Below are 16791 nucleotides of genomic sequence, written 5' to 3'. Positions count from 1 at the left end.
GTGTATAAATTATATTGTGTATTTGCTTTTCCTGGATTTTGTTATCAAGCAAAGTCATTTAAGGATATGCATTTGTGACTCATGATAAAACTAAGGAACAAGGTTGCATGAAAGCTCCGTTATAAGAAACGGATATTAAGCTCCTTAGCCTATATATTGGAATGAGGGGTCAGATGAGTACAAGGAAAATATAGTGTAGTCTCTTCGGAATGACATACAATACCATTTGAGTACACACATTTGGGTGAGATCAGCTGACTCCTGAATGAGAAAACACAACACGCCTCCCTGTATTCACTTCAACTGTTCGTGTCTTGTCTCTGGCAGCAAGTAGATGGCGTCTGACTACGGTCCACTATCTTCTAGTTAGAAAGCTGAGTCACACAACGGGGCGCCGTGGTAACGGTAACAGCGAAGGAGCTGTGTGCACGTCTTTGAAAGCTTATCAATATTTATCTATCTGTTGAAGATGTTGACGATCACGCTAAAAACTCTCCAGCAGCAAACGTTTAAGATACAGATTGACGAAGAGCTTACGGTAAGTCATTGGAAGTTAAGCCCAAGTAAATACGCTGGAGGCCGGGGGAGAGGGCTGGGAAAAGCCGGGGCCTTGGCGTAGGCAACTTGTTGGGAAGGGGAAGGGGGGCGATGCTATTTTAAATGGTGTTGTATTTTAAAATGTATGACAATAACTGTTTGCTAAGTAGGTGCATGCGCGATTTCCGTGATGTAAACATGGATTTCGTTATGTTTGCCCATGAATGACAGTGCAATATATTTTGCGCCTTGTCTAGACAATTTTCATAAGTCAAATTCTGTATTTCGGCTAAACACACCTGCCAATAGAAAAAAAAGGGGGGGGGGAGTGCGTTAGCTACACCCTTGACATTTTAGCTTGGTCGCTTTCTAGGATATAGATAATTTCATTTCTGACATGAAACTTAATTAGCTAGCAAATGTTTAGCAATACAATGGTTTCTAAAAGTAATACCTGCTAGCTAAGTTAGCTAGCATTTGTGATTGCTGGTCAGTTTGAAAACAACGAGGATAGACTAAGCATATGCTGAGTGCTAAATAAGCCGTGCTATTTATTTGTAGCTTGTGGAATTGTAATAATTCTTTAAGTGTAATGTTACTACTGTAGTTGGCTAAGGCATGTGTTAAGTTAGCTAGCTTGCTCTAGCTAACATTAGCGAGCTTCTCTAAAAATATTAGGGACGTCAGTGTTTCCACTGAAATCAAATGGCAGTTTCACACGGATCCATACGAAAAGCACGTTTAATATTGGATAGATAACGTTAGTCGCTGTCAATGAACGCTAGCTACGTTTTTAAGTTTAGTTTGCCATGTCAACTTGAGAAACTAACACAAACAAAAGTAGAGCATACATTAAGTTATTGTAGTTGATTTTTTAAACCAAGTAAGCGAACAAATTTTCATTCCTTGTGTATATATATATTACGGTATATAAAAAAATAATGGTTATTTGAAGTTGTGTCGTCAATTCTGTCAAGTCTGTATGAAGGAATGTATTGTCTGTCCTTGCTTTGATAAGTCCCACAGCTGGAAAATTATTGGTAGTTTTTCGTCCATTTTTAGCCTTTGACATCTTTATTGTTTCTGACGGTGTGCAGCTGCGAATCCGTGTTCCTTTTCAGTATACACGGTGTACCGGATTTAGAGGTGTAAACAAGCTGTGACTGCCCTACACTGCATTTTCATGCGGTAATGGTGTAATGATAATCATTAAGTTCCGAGTGCCAGCGATCACACTTCACTGAGACCACTAACAGCGAGAGGGCAAAAGAAACATCACTCCCTCTGGGCCTGCCGGAAATCAGGCTCCGAACAACTAAGCTGGTGTGAGCGGAATTCCTGTTAAAAATAGACTGTTAAAATATACTTTCCAATGGCACTAATTCATTCACACGATAAGAGGCCCCCATGACTGCCTGTCCCCTTGTCTGTGCGGCTTAAGAAACTTAGTAAATGATTGTATTGAATGATAGTCGTTTGATTGCACACTACCAATAGGAAAAACAAAAAATGGAATTGCATGCTGAATGCCAAAGCGGGTGTCTGAATAGTACGGTCTTTGAGTACTGCACCTCCAGGCAGATGCTATTTAATTTTGTTTGCAGGTGAAAGCCCTGAAGGAGACGATTGAGGCAGAGAAGGGACAGGACATGTACCCAGCCGCAGGGCAGAAGCTTATCTATGCAGGTAAGAGATGACGTCTGTCCATCCATCTATATTAGCTCTTAATTAGCTCTCTTCGTTCAAGAGTTAAGTCTCTATATTCTGACATGTTTGTTATCTCTCTACTTTTCCCCCAGGCAAAATCTTAAATGATGACATACCCTTGAAAGAATACAAAATAGATGAGAAGAATTTTGTTGTGGTCATGGTAACGAAGGTAGGCATTTACATTTTTTTTTTTTTTTTTTTTTTTTTTCTTGATTGAAAATTATTATTATTTTTTTATCATTATTGGTCATGGCCCAAGTATAGACATGCAGTTTTATTTATGGCTTTCCTTACAGTGCGTAAAATCTTTTTACAGTTTTTCTTTTCCTGTGAACGCAGAGAGTGGGTAACGTTTTTGTTGGCTGCAGGTGCTTCTGGCTAGCGTTGTCTTCGTGTGTTTCTGCAGCCAAAACCAGCAGCAGCGCCGGCACAGCCTCCTGCTCAGGTGGCTTCGGCTCCTGTCGCGGTTAGCGTGCCGCTACCTGACGTAGCTCCCACCGCCCCCACTCCCTCCTCCGCCCCCGCTACGACACCCACCCCCGCCCCGGCCCCCGCCCCCGCCTCTGTCCCGGCCCCAGCCCCGGCCCCGGTCCCCGCCACCGTCCCCACGTCCTCGGACGAGCGTCCCTCCGTCGAAACGGAGCCCGAGGCCTCCGCTCCGCCCACAGCACCCCCCGGGGGCTGCGCTCCTGCCGCGGCTGCCCCCGCCCTCCCCGACACCCCCACCGAGGACAAGCCCCTGGAGGAGCCTCTGGAACAGCCACTCGCCACCCCTCCTGCCCTCTCCTCCTCCAGGTACAGAGCGAAGAATAGTCCCCTTACAAATCAGCATATTGGGGCGGCCTATAGTCTAGTGCAGTGGTCTCCAACCCTGGTCCAGGAGAGCAACTGGGTCTGCTGGTTTTTGTTTTCACCTTAAAATTAGCACCCAGTCGAGACCCAAGTAACCAGGTGAGGTGAGTTAACTGTGCAATTACTGCTCTAATTGATTAATTAATTGCAGAGTAACAACGAAAACTAGCACACCCTGTAGCTCTCCAGGAACAGGGTTGGAGAACACTGGAGACCTAGTGCCTAAGGTATATGACTGGGACCCAGAAGGTTGGTGGTTCAAGCCCCCGTGTAGCCACGATAAGAGCCGTACAACTGTTGGGTCCTCGAGCAAGACCCTTAACCCCACATTGTCCCCTGCTTAGTCTAATCAACTGTAAGTTGCTTTGGATAATTAAATTAATGAAATATTACAAAATAATATTGTTATACAAATCATATACAAGTTTTATGGATTAAAATTTTTGAGAGCCGGATTTGAGTATTCCTGCAGTTAAAAGTGTGCTGCTGATTATAGCCGACTCTATCGCCACAAATCTTTACTAATAAACCGCAGAGCAGTAGATTTGAGAAGCCACTTAGTGCCCAGCATGAGGGGTGCTGTGCATGTCACAAGGTGGATCAGAAAATTCAGCGCTTTGTATTTACTTGTTTTTAATTCTTTGTACATTCCTCTTATAGCATTGTAGATGACCTGAGCCTTTTAGAAGAAGCGGCATCGATACTGGGTATGGGATGTTCCCGCTCCTTTCTGTCCTGTCGTGCAGTGTATGATTGTGCATTATCGGGATTGAACTGTTTTTAACTGATTTCGTGTCTGTCCCATTGAGCAGTTACAGGGCAAGCTTATGAGAACTTGGTGACGGAAATAATGTCTATGGGGTATGAGAGGGAGCAAGTCATCGCAGCGCTACGGGCTAGCTACAATAACCCAGACAGAGCTGTGGAATACCTCCTCATGGTGAGAGCTGTTTTTATATCAACTGGATACACATGAATAAAAAGTATAAATTATGTGATATTTATCAGTAATCCTAGGTATTTAATGGGACATTGAGAGTTCAGGGAAGGTGCTAAGTAGCTTCACTGTAGAGCAGCCATCATCAAATCAGGACCTCTAATTCAAATCCAGTCCTGGTTTTCTCTTCTCCCAGGTAATTAGCTGCACAGTTAGTGCTACTGATTGGCCAGGCTGTCTTCACACCCGACTCCCAGGTAAAGGGAGAGAGGAAAAGCAGCCGTTCTCGGACCTCGAGGACCGTGACTTGATGATCCCTGCTGTAGAGGGTACAAACAGAGGGCAGGAAATGGAGAAATCACCTCAAAAGATATTTCAGTCAAGATAGCGCTGTGGGAAACTTTAAACGGCTAATCCCCCCCCCCCCCAGATTGCCAACAACCTTACAAATGTTATGAATTGCATCAAGGTTTTCTTTTAGCATTGTTTGGGGGCGGTAATGTGGGAATGTTAGTCGGAAGGGAATTCCCGGCTCCGTCCGTCCACGGTATCTCCTCTGCTGGAACGGCCACCAGCGAGCCGCCTGCACTTGTTGCTCTGTCCCCTGGAGCAATAATTGCACGGCTCAGCTTGCAGATTGCAGGGTGGTAAAAGGGAAGGGTGGACAGCTGCAGACATTCTGGAGGGTTCCGTGGGCTTGAGCACCCTCCTGTGGGCGGTGCCACGATGGCCTGGGGCCTACAATTACGATTGGCCAGTTTCGAAGAATAGGAAAAAATTGGGGATAAAAAGTTGGTAAACAATGTTGGTTCATATTTTCAACTTATATTCTCATTGTGTTTGAAGGTCAGGCTTAAGACCTGCGTGTTTCGCTTTTTTCGTGTACCAGGGGATTCCCGCGGAGCCTGACCTGCCCCCCCGGGAGGTAGCTCGCCCCCCTCCTGCCACGAACCCCCCCGCTCCGGCCACAGAAGGAACCCAGCCTCCCCCGACAGCCAGCAGTGAGCCCCCCACCTTCACTCCCGTTCTCCTGTAGCCTTCCTGCATGAACACCTCCCTTTTCACCCAACTAAAAGCTCTAGTTTCTCACCTTTGACATCTCGGCTGTATTTTACAACGCCGATACCACTTCTTTGAGCGTAATTGCTGCTCTCTTCTTAGTTTCTGTGTAATTATCTGCTCTCGGGGAAGTTTGAATAATTGCCACTTAACATTACAATGTTATTACATTTTGCCATGTTAATACGGACTGCTTTATCCTTAGCTGTAAAGTCGAGCCATTTCTCTGGCAGTAAATGCCTCTGTAATGAGCTTAAGAGCGCGGGGATATTCCTACTGCAGTTTTTGGCAGCGGGGATGGAGAAAGGATAATTCTCTGTGTGTGAGGCTGCTTGTAAAAATGCGTTTTCCTTCGGGGGGGATCCAGGCACAGTGTCCTCCACCTCTTCGCCGGCCTCGGGGAACCCCCTAGAGTTCCTGAGGAACCAGCCGCAGTTCCAGCAGATGCGGCAGATCATCCAGCAGAACCCGGCGCTCCTGCCCGCTCTCCTCCAGCAGCTGGGCAGGGACAACCCCCAGCTGCTCCAGGCAAGTCGGGGAGCCGAGGGGGGGAGACACACCACCACCACCACCACCACCACCATCTCCCCCAGTCCTCCAGCCTTATCCAGAGCCACTGTTCCCCCACCTCCAATCTCAATCAGCAATCCTCCCAGGCCTGTTAATAGGCCTTCAGTGCCAACACCCCTGGGATTTTATCACTGTTGGCTTTATCGCCATGCCTAAGCTTGCTATAAAGAGGCTTCTTGTCCTCGGTAGCTTGTCCTCAAAAGATAGTCGCACAGCCAGGCTTGTATAGTTCCTGATGCCTCGTTGTTGAAACCTTTTTTCACATTGTGAAAGCATGTGTACTGGTTTGCGGTCAAACATCAATTGTGGATTTAAACCACCATAATTTCACCGCCCAATATATTTATTTCCCCAAATATATATTTGACCAGACGTTTTGCATCCTAGTCTTGTATCCAAGTCTCTTGACTGATAAACCAATAAATCATGCCTTTAACCTGGTTATAATTAAATACGATTTTTGTTTGTAATGGCCAGTTGTATTCATAAGTGCTCAGAGCCACAGACACAGACACAGGCAAACATGTATTCTCTGACCGAAGCATGTAGTATCAGCTGCTGCTTCTTGTCAGTCCACAGCTCACAAGTCAGGCTCACACAGACATGAATTGGAGGAAGACATTTTATGGTGCTGCTCCACCTGATAGTGCCTAATAGACCAGTTGCTTGTGCTTAAATCCCAACTGGCTGAAACTCTCCCGCCCTGGGCAATGTCAGTGCCAATTCTTTGTCACCCTGTGGGACTGCTGGCCACAAGGTTTGATATGAATTCATGGGGCCCATACTGTACAGTGGTCCCTAGCCCTGTTTCTGGAGATCTACTATCCTGTTTTTACTCAGACAAAGCGCACTTCACGCAATACCAGGAGATCGCATTGAGGTCCAAATCGGTAGAATTAGGTGTGCCAAATTAGGGTTGAAACGACGACCTACAGGATGGTAGATCTCCAGGAACAGGGTTGGGGACCACTGGTGTACTATAACATTGCTTAATAAGGATGAGTATTCTGGAAGCCCCAAGAATTTTGGAACTAATGACCACTGGGCATCTGTGTTTTTTAACCTCCCTGTGTGGGATTTGAGTGGTATTTACAGCACAGTATAATTGAATAAAATATTAATTTTCTTTGCAGCAAATCACCCAGCATCAGGAGCGGTTTGTGCAGATGCTAAACGAGCCCCACGGCGGGGAGGTGGGTGGAGAGGAAGCAGAGGGCCAGGGAGGATCGCAGACAAACTACATCCAGGTCACTCCACAAGAGAAAGAGGCCATCGAAAGGGTATTACTGCCGTCGTCGTGATTAAACCACCCGTCACAGCGATAAGGGCACTTTCTTTAAAAGCACAAGCTTACAGAATTGCCCATAGAAGTCATTATCTCGCATTGAATCTCCTCATCTTTTCTTTCTCGCGTTGTAGTTAAAAGCCCTGGGATTTCCGGAAGGACTGGTGATTCAAGCCTATTTTGCGTGTGAGAAGAACGAGAACCTCGCTGCTAACTTCCTGCTTCAGCAAAATTTTGACGACGAGTGATTACGCGCGAGGATAAGGAGGAGGAAGAAGAGGAGGAGGAGGAGGAGAAGAAGACTGGAGGAGAGGAGAGGAGAGGAGAGAAGGGGAGAGACGAGAGAGAAGTGTGTGTGCATTGCAAGGGCTAGGAAGGGTTTACAGAAAAAAGAGGTGGCTGGTCCTTGGGAATGGCACTCACTGGACGGACTTAAGCCATGACAAGTATTCTTCAACGTGAGCGCCACCTGTCCCATCCCTCTGAGAGGAGTCATCGTTCGCTCTTACACTGCTGCTGTACCCGCTGCTTGTGCCGTGTGTGTGTGCGTGCGTGTGCGTGTGTGTGTGTGTGCGTGTGCGTGCGTGCGTGTGTGTCTTTAGATTTACAGTGGCAGTTTATTTTCCCTTTAATCACGTTCCTTTCTCCGCCCCCCACCCCAAACAACTAGCAAGGTGCAGGTTTCTTTGGTATGTTTGTGCTTTGTGTTTGGGTTATGCTCTGCCCCTGCAGAAAAGTAACGCCCGCGTTATTAACACAGAAAACAAACAAAATACAAAAAACAAAAAAAAAAAACCTGAATCTGTAGAGAGCTGACAATCGTACTTTGGACAAATGTACAAGTGTTTGTATGGCCGGCAGTGGGCGCTATATTGGTCTGCATACATTTAGTTTGCATCGATCCAGCCACTCATTGCATTTGCCAGAACACCTCCTGGTCCTAGATTAAAAGTAGGTAGATAAACAGGGTTATTTATTGCGAGGTATCGGCGGATATCTTGAGCCCAGGCAGGGTTTGAATGACAGCTTTAGCTTTTCCCAGGTCACTTAACCATGTTGCTGAGGCTTACATGCTGTGTGTTTTGACTTATGCAAAGTGTTGATATTATTTCAGTTTGTTCTGTGACAAACCCCCCCCCCCCACCCTCGGATGAAATTTGGAGCAGTGTGATTTCAAAGTCTAGGCTCTCCAGGACCTGGGTTGGCCACCTCCGGCCTAGGTGTTCCATGCTGCTCCTTTAATTAAGTACTTGTGCAAAGAGTTTTCCTGAAGATTCCTTTGAAAATTCGTATTGATAAAAAAATAATAAAGGTTTTATTGATGCATGTATTTATTGGCAGCTCAGAAGGCAAAGGCAAAAAAACAGGCATTGATGGGAGTTTAAAAAAAAAAAAAAAAAAGCACAGAGCAAAGGCATAGTTTAGGAATTAAATGGGCTTATAACTACCTACGCAGATAGTCTACGATCTTAGTGCTCAAGAACGCTCCTTCCTTTTATTTTTTGTTTTTGTGACACTACGCATCAAAGGAAATATGACTTTTACTGCTGTACCATCAAAGAAACGTTTGAATTGCACACTAGAGTATTTTTCCTCTTTTCGTTCTTTTGACGTAACTGACTTGTGCATCGTTGTGCTTACAAGGCACCATTATGGGTTTAAAGAATCTGGCTCTGAAACGAAAGCTAAACTGAGTCATGCTGAAGCTGAGCTAGGTTGTAATGAATAATGTTTGTAATGCATGAAACTGATGAAACTTTAACCCAAAGAATCTGAAATGCATCGTGTGTTCATATTATTTGACACTTTGGATCTAACCCTCCTCCGTCTTACGGACATTTAATCAGTCGTTCTGGAAGTAAAGCAAACCTGACCGACCTGTTAATTGTTTTTTGACAAAGCTACACCATACTGACCTGCTATTGGACAAAATGGCTACATAAAATTTGCATTTAATTTTGCTAGACTTCTATTATTTAGGTAACCAACATCATTCTTAATAAAAATGTGCTGACTCTGGGCTGCATCTTTTCGAGTTGGTTAGTGTGCAGGTTATGTATTTAGTCAAAATATGCATATAGATGGTCATACAACTTTAATTTTAAAATTGCAAATAAATTTAAAAAAAGTGAACCTATCAAAATTACTGAAGTAGTGCAATCTGCTCATTTCAGTAATGGCAGCATGCACATTTCATAAATATTTGAGTCAGGATGTCTTACAGGAAGATCATTATAAAAATACTAAACCAGGACCAGGAAGCACTGTATGATTCTTTGTGTATTTGTCACACATCCAATCCAAAGCTTTGCTGTCTGGAAGAGCTCTGAGAAACAAAATATTAATTCTGTCACGAAAACCGAATGCTCTGAAAACGATCTCCTGGTGTGAGGCATTGCACTTCTCCTGTTAAGTTATTTTGCATTGTTAACATTGTTTTTGGGTACCAAAATGAACCACAGTAGTAGACATTTTACAACTAAAGCGGTCGTGGTACATATGGCTCACAACCATATTAAATACATTTCCCCGGCTCCTCGTAACACAGTTTGCATGTGATTTGAACCATGTTGCCCTTTGACATTTCTATGTGAGCCACTCCCATCCCCTCTCCTGCATACAGCAATTTACACCCAACAAGCCTTATCATTTTGCTTCTTTCAGTTTAGTTTTTGCTTGAGGTTCTTCCCAGGACTACAGATTGCTGACCGGTCAATTAAGAGGTGATGCACACCGATTTCTAATTATGTGCAGTTCTAATTAGTGCCACAGTATTACATTTGAGAATATGTTTGGGGGAAACACTGGGCGTGGTGCAGGTTGATTTATAAAAGCAGACACACTGCTGTATAATGTGTTTTTATCCTTGGCAGTAATAAATAAGTCGTTCTGCCCCAGTGATATTGGTGTAATATAATGTAAAGATGGCACTTCCACGTGAAGAATGTTACTTTGAAAGATGGTTGAGCTGCATGAGTTCTTAGGTCTCCTGTTGAGTCAGCATGCTGTAGACGCCATTTTAAATATCACGCTGGTGATGTCGTCATTGAATTTTTATTTCTGTATGTTACTCAATTTAAACCTTTTCTTTCCTTTTGGCCTTTTTTGAAATAAAATGAAGCAACGACGTTATGTTTCAGCCTTAATCGCATCACTTCCCGGAGGCTCAGATGAATGTTTCTGGGTTTCATTGTTTCAGCATTATGTACAATAAATAGCTTTTACAAAGCTTTCAGATGAGGTGGTTTAGTGCGTTTCTTTGTCACTCCCCTTACTTTGGTGCTTTGGGTCAAATTGGACAATCTAATTAAGTGGCTGAGGAGGAGGGCCACTTGGAATTATTAAGGTCACATCGGATGTCATCTAAACTCTAAATGGGAAATGTATTATCAGTAACAAATGGCAGTTGACTTTGAAAATGCATTTGAATTGGAATCTTTCCATTGTAGCCAAATTCTTTGCGTTGTGGTAGGTCGGAAATTCGACCTGTCAGATGGACTCGCACTGCTAAAGTTGTCCACAAATCGGCGCTGCAGTTCTGTATATGAATACAGGTTGAACAAATTTGGCTAAATGTAAAATGTCAGATATAATACCATGTTTAAATGCACCCCTGTATTTTCCCCGACTTGTCTGTTCACAGATAAACGGTATCTGAAAAAATATTTGGATGAAAATGTTTTCCACATTAACTCATATCAGGATCCTAGCACATGAATCAGTATGCAACAATAGTAGGCAGGTTGTTAAATATTGATTATATAATGTTAAATTAACAGATAAGTAGGCATATACGTGTGCAAACCAGAATGCAAAATGTTCTACTGACACGAATGAATTTCTCGTTTTGGGTACCATTCTAATGTACTTAGCGTCACCATGGTCCATGCACGTTCGAGGTAAATCATCACTCGACTCAATGCAGCGCTCGTAATATTTTCGATTTTTTTCGTCCGTAAACATTACCTTACCCAATGAAACCGAAGCTCCAAATTGTCCTCTGCATCTTGCGTGTTCCCGTTTAGTTGGAGGCGTGTTTCCACTGAAACGGTGTGCGCGCTCCCGCAGCAACAGGGAAGATGGCAGCGCTCACATCTCTCACTCAGGTATCTTTACAAACATTTGTATATTTGGTCACTGTATGATTTGAAAACAGACGGACAGTTAACAGATACAAAATGACAGGGGTCTGAAACGGTTATGAACTATTTGTGAACTGTGTAACATTTCGAACGTATGGAAATCTTACGACCCTGTGCTATAAGGTTGAGGTAGCCTACTGCTTGGGGGCAAGGCCTAACGTAGCGGCTATGTAGCGGGCAAGCTAACGGTACTTAATTACTGACTGTTAATATGATGCCTGCTAGCTGTCCTGACGTTATTAGTTCGAGATATGAAAGGAACACTTTATTGTAGATGGTTCACTAGCTATATTGCGTAAAATATCGTTTTAACAAAGCACAAATTTGAGCAAACGTTAACTTTGCTACCTTTCTTGGATAATTACAAATGAATTGTTAGCTTCAAGCTAAATGGCTAACAGATAGAGACGTTAACGTTAGCTAGCTAGTTAGACTGGCTAAAATCCTATTTGGGGCTAGCCTAGCTAACTCATCAGCTAGCTAGCTACATCTGCAGTGCAGTCTGATTTCCCCACTCTAGCCCCCTCCCCCATTTGGCTAGCTAAATAGCTTCTATCCAATGTTAATAATGCAATCTTTGGTTTGATTGGTAGTCTAGCTAGCTAGCCAACGTTGCATTTATGTGCGTGCTATGTTAAATTGCAGATGTGAATTGAGTGATGGGCTAGGCATGATTATCCCAAAGAAAGCTATAGCTCTCACGTTACTGATGATGGTTCTTTGAGGGTCGTTGATTGTGCCGGTAGCCTCTGCTTTGCATGGCTTTGTTGGACAGGGTACGTTAGCTAGCCTAATTTAGCAAATTGTTTACTTAGCTAACGTTAGCTAGATGGCGATTTGCTTTATCTGGATGGTTTGAGACGACGTTTAATAGTTTGTCAACGGGATTGTCTTTTATAAACATCAACAGATTATCATTAATTCGTCCTAAAACCATCAGACCGTTATTAATTACTTAATTGTATTACCGTTACTGAACACTGACGGACCTTACCGTTGATTTCAATCTTCAGATAGTCTAAGTAGGAAGCCTGAAAGTAGTTCTCTACCGTGGACTATACATGGTTGCTCCCATGCGATTGGTGGATGAATTGTAAACTTGTAAGCTGTCTCCAACTCTGCTATAAACTAGCAGAGATCCATATGCATATGAAAGCAAATGCAAACATATCAGCCCAATACTATTCGGTAACCTGAGGCAATAACTCACAGATTCAGTGCCTCACCCACTTAACGTCGTTTTAGTGACGAGTTCTGTTTAGAACGCACCCGCAGAACTAATTTTAATTGCTATTTACAGATTCCATAAAATCTCAATAGGCCCGTTATATTCTGACAGGGGTGATGCTTAATGGATATTCAGAGATTGCTTTTTCTTCATCATTTCTGAAATATTTGTGGAAAGACCTGCGAAATCCAGACTTGCATATTATCATTATCATAACCGACATGGCACTCGGCCGATTGTACACCTCGGCCATAGTTGGGAGCGGTCATATCTGCTTTAAAATCGACTCATTTCCTCTTTGTCCCCCAGACAGATCCACTATGTTCCAATCATGTTTAATGTTTATACAGAAGTACAATACAGACAGGGTGATGTCAGTTTTAGGCATATTTGCGGTGTACTGTCATATAATGTAACATCATCTTTGTTACTGTTGTTGGGAGACCGTCTTCAGACCCTCATTGAGAAGGTATATCAATGGTAACAATTGTTGTTCTTTCGCTTGGCTCTTGCCACATTTGATGCCGGAAAGATGCTGTTCAGATATGTTATTCATTTTTCGGAATCTGTATTCAAGCACTGTTTCATGCTGTGGTCCAAGGTCAGACATTTCATTTTAAATCCACAACATTATCTGTCTGACAAATGTCAGATGTGTATCACTCCTGGGCACTGTCATTTAGTATCATTTCTATTTTAGCATGAGATGACTCAGCACGGGGCCATGTTGCTGTTGTTTTGATGTAGCCAAACCAGTCATTTTCTTTGAAAAATAGTTTTGTTTTTCCCCCTGCGTAGTCTAAGGCAGTCGTGTGACCTAACAGACCTTGTTTTCTGACATCAGATGCTCCTTTAAGTTACTGACGGCGCTTGCACCGTGGCCAGTGTCTTGGGTGTATACTTAAGTACTTCAGCACTCTGGATTGGCCGCCCATGCTAACGTGCTAAGTAACGTTAGGATAAGATGGTTGTCTGGTGGATGCAGTGTAACAGTAGCAGACCAGTGACTGGGCTAACACCCTACCCTCCCTGCAGTGTACTGTAGCACAAGGCAGTGTGTGTTTTGCATGCCACAAATCTGCCGGTCCTTGGCTCGACAGCGTAGCATTTGCTCTTGAAAATTGATGTGTGCTAACTGGAAAAATAATTTAGGAGCACTGTACTACTTGGGAGACATTAGCATGCTCCTACATTTTTACAACTTGGGAGTATGTGCTCCTTGCAAATAATGTTAGCGTAGCGTAGAGCGGAGCCCTGCTTAGTGTTGCTCTGGTTGACCACTGGCTTTGCCTAGTGCCTTAAGGGAGGTAAGCAATGGCTTTTCATACAGCCACTTTGCGAGTGTAACCTTTGGTGGAATTGACCCTCTAAGAGGAATAGACACTTTTGATCTATTTTTTAAAACTATTAGTTGTGAGCAAGGTTCTTTTTTTGCAAGGACATTCTTGTGTCATAAATGCATATCAGTTTGTCAAACATTCAAAGGGGGTTTTAATAATGTGGAGTTGGGTCAGGAATATTCCAATTTCAAGTTCAATGCTGACAAACAGAGGCTGAAAACATAGTTTTTGTACTTTTATCACCCACGTCATAAATCATAATATTTTGCCTGTAAATTGTGGTCTGCCGGATGGGGACCTTGGCTGAGTAAGGGGACCGGTTTGTCTGATGAAATATCCTGACGCCGGAGTTCCTCTCCAACCTTGGGCCAATGACATGGCTGAACAGCGTCGCATAAATAAAACCACGGAACCGTGGCATTTTAAAATGAACGTGATCTCAGGTCGTTTCATTTGAAGTTGTGAAGAAATATCGATGGGGATTTATGAGCAGTTAAGTATGTCTTGAGCGGGTTGAGTCGATGTACTGATGGATGTATATAGATCCATCTTCCTGCTTTCCCTGTGTCTTAAACGGTGTATAGGGAATGGTGCCATCCACTCAGCCTGGCCCTGCCCAGCTGTCCGTTAAAGTTGCCTTCATTGAGTCTGAGGGGGATGAGGGGCTGTGAGATGGATTGATAATACTAATAAGACTCTTTACTGTATTGCATATGACTGGACATTAGGGCTGCACCATGTATCTTGTGTAATTATCGTCATCGAGATATGAACGTGCGAGAAACGCATTGCGAATGGCTGCTTGAACGGCGATGAATAGTATTTATTTAAATTCTGTTCTGTTAAATTGATTGGCTGTTTGTGTGCAATTTGTTCAATAAAAGAATATTGGAAATATATATATAATTTTTTTTTTTTTTAATTGAGTGGGCATTTGCTATCCATTATGTGGGGTCTGTATGTATACGTCAAGCAGAAATGCATTAGAATGGCACACTTCAATATTTGTTTATTTATTGCAAGTTATATCATCATCGCAATGTTCAACAACGTTATCACACATCGTGTGTTTTCCTCGTGTCGTGCGGCCCTCCTGCATATTACTGGTGACAGTGTTCCTAACGGAGGGCATCGGCTTGCTGTGCTCCTGCCTGTGACAGTGCTCCTAACGGAGGGCACCGGCCTGCTGTGCTCCTGCCTGTGACAGTGTTCCTAACGGAGGGCATCAGCCTGCTGTGCTCCTGCCTGTGACAGTGTTCCTAACGGAGGGCATCAGCCTGCTGTGCTCCTGCCTGTGACAGTGTTCCTAACGGAGGGCATCAGCCTGCTGTGCTCCTGCCTGTGACAGTGTTCCTAACGGAGGGCACCGGCCTGCTGTGCTCCTGCCTGTGACAGTGCTCCTAACGGAGGGCATCAGCCTGCTGTGCTCCTGCCTGTGACAGTGCTCCTAACGGAGGGCATCAGCCTGCTGTGCTCCTGCATGTGACAGTGCTCCTAACGGAGGGCATCAGCCTGCTGTGCTCCTGCCTGTGACAGTGCTCCTAACGGAGGGCATCAGCCTGCTGTGCTCCTGCCTGTGACAGTGTTCCTAACGGAGGGCATCAGCCTGCTGTGCTCCTGCCTGTGACAGTGTTCCTAACGGAGGGCATCAGCCTGCTGTGCTCCTGCCTGTGACAGTGTTCCTAACGGAGGGCATCAGCCTGCTGTGCTCCTGCCTGTGACAGTGTTCCTAACGGAGGGCATCGGCCTGCTGTGCTCCTGCCTGTGACAGTGTTCCTAACGGAGGGCATCGGCCTGCTGTGCTCCTGCATGTGACAGTGTTCCTAACGGAGGGCATCAGCCTGCTGTGCTCCTGCCTGTGACAGTGTTCCTAACGGAGGGCACCGGCCTGCTGTGCTCCTGCCTGTGACAGTGTTCCTAACGGAGGGCATCAGCCTGCTGTGCTCCTGCCTGTGACAGTGTTCCTAACGGAGGGCATCAGCCTGCTGTGCTCCTGCCTGTGACAGTGTTCCTAACGGAGGGCATCAGCCTGCTGTGCTCCTGCCTGTGACAGTGTTCCTAACGGAGGGCATCAGCCTGCTGTGCTCCTGCCTGTGACAGTGTTCCTAACGGAGGGCATCAGCCTGCTGTGCCCCGGGGGAGGGCTGCAGCTTCAGAAGATGAAATGGACTCTTATTGTGTTTGAGGACGTGAGCGCCGGTCTCTCCCAGCACACTCTCCCCCCCTGCCAGGGGTCTGCAGGCCTCCTCCTTGTTTTTCACCCGAACGTCAGCCTTTCACCCGAACGTCAGCCGCGAATTCGGACCCCTTGTTAACCCGGTTATAGACGAGCTGAAATGGAATTTAGAGCAGTGCCTTTCCATCCACTTCCTGGAGAACTGAATTTAGTCTTTACATCGACGTGTACCAGTGGGCGTGTATGTCGGTCAAATGTCCGTTCCCATCAAATCGGCATCCTTTTCACGCATCCTCATTTGACGTCCCCCTCATCAGTCAGATCAACTCCCCGCACTTAAAAAAAACTCCCCCCGAAACAGCCGTTTCACTCTTGCAGGCATCAATCATTTTCATTTCAGCGCGCCTTTCAGTGAGTTAACTGTGTAATCAGCTGCTCCCAGTGATTAATTAAGTGCTGAATAGCAGAGTCTGAGGCTCGCCAAGGCCTTGCTTGCAGACCCATACCCTGGGCATAACTTACCTAATTGCCGGGGGTTGTTGCAGTGTTAGGGCGGGATGGCAAAGTTGGGCCTTTTTTGGTGTAAATTGGGTGGAGTGCCGGGGGGATGGACACAGTCTCGTAATTGGAGTTACGTCGGGTCTGTGGGTCGGCATTTGCAGAGGGTTATTTCAGGTGACTTAACGCTGTCATAACGCAGACGTCAGCAGTCTGTCTTTCAGTGGGATTATGATGATCATCCCCGGGAGGCCTTTGTGCGGGATGTGATTGAGTGTGCTGTTGGCACCGCTGAGGTGTGACCGTGGCAGGCAGATTGGCTGACAGCCTGAGTCTTTGACTTAACCTTTGCGTTCAGTTTGGGTCACATTGACTCCATCTGAACTATTAGTAAAAGGTGAATGACTCTTTTGCGTTTCGTGACCAGTCGCTAAACTCGTGTGAATTTGTGCCTTGT

At 44.9% G+C, this 16791-nt stretch overlaps 2 protein-coding genes across 12 annotated transcripts in view; both read left to right on the top strand.

Annotated features, from left to right (window-relative positions):
- Window positions 1–293: 293 nt before the first annotated feature.
- On the top strand, window positions 294–10190 carry rad23ab (RAD23 homolog A, nucleotide excision repair protein b). 2 transcript variants are annotated; one of them, XM_061239458.1, is made up of 10 exons: window positions 294–538; window positions 2142–2223; window positions 2337–2416; window positions 2654–3042; window positions 3760–3806; window positions 3909–4039; window positions 4926–5037; window positions 5463–5623; window positions 6799–6945; window positions 7085–10190. In XM_061239458.1, exons 1-10 carry the CDS (start codon window positions 470–472, stop codon window positions 7196–7198), a joined length of 1332 nt encoding a protein of 443 aa, XP_061095442.1. In that variant the 5' UTR covers window positions 294–469; the 3' UTR covers window positions 7199–10190. The 2 variants fall into 2 exon arrangements, with proteins under 2 accessions (XP_061095442.1, XP_061095443.1); XM_061239459.1 differs by having other exon boundaries at window positions 295–538; window positions 3912–4039.
- A 790-nt stretch (window positions 10191–10980) lies between these two features.
- Window positions 10981–16791, top strand: part of eps15l1a (epidermal growth factor receptor pathway substrate 15-like 1a) — a 50589-nt gene continuing 44778 nt past the window's right edge. For all 10 annotated transcript variants that reach the window (XM_061238009.1, XM_061238001.1, XM_061237999.1 and 7 more), the window contains exon 1: window positions 10981–11056. In XM_061238009.1, the coding sequence (XP_061093993.1) occupies window positions 11030–11056 (27 nt within the window). In that variant the 5' untranslated portion in view covers window positions 10981–11029. The remainder of the gene's footprint in view (window positions 11057–16791) is intronic.

The sequence above is a fragment of the Conger conger genome, chromosome 4 (genome assembly GCF_963514075.1).
Source record: "Conger conger chromosome 4, fConCon1.1, whole genome shotgun sequence".
In the NCBI taxonomy this organism is placed as follows: domain Eukaryota; kingdom Metazoa; phylum Chordata; class Actinopteri; order Anguilliformes; family Congridae; genus Conger; species Conger conger.
Note: the sequence above shows the minus strand (reverse complement) of the source record. Positions and strands in the feature narration are given on the sequence as shown.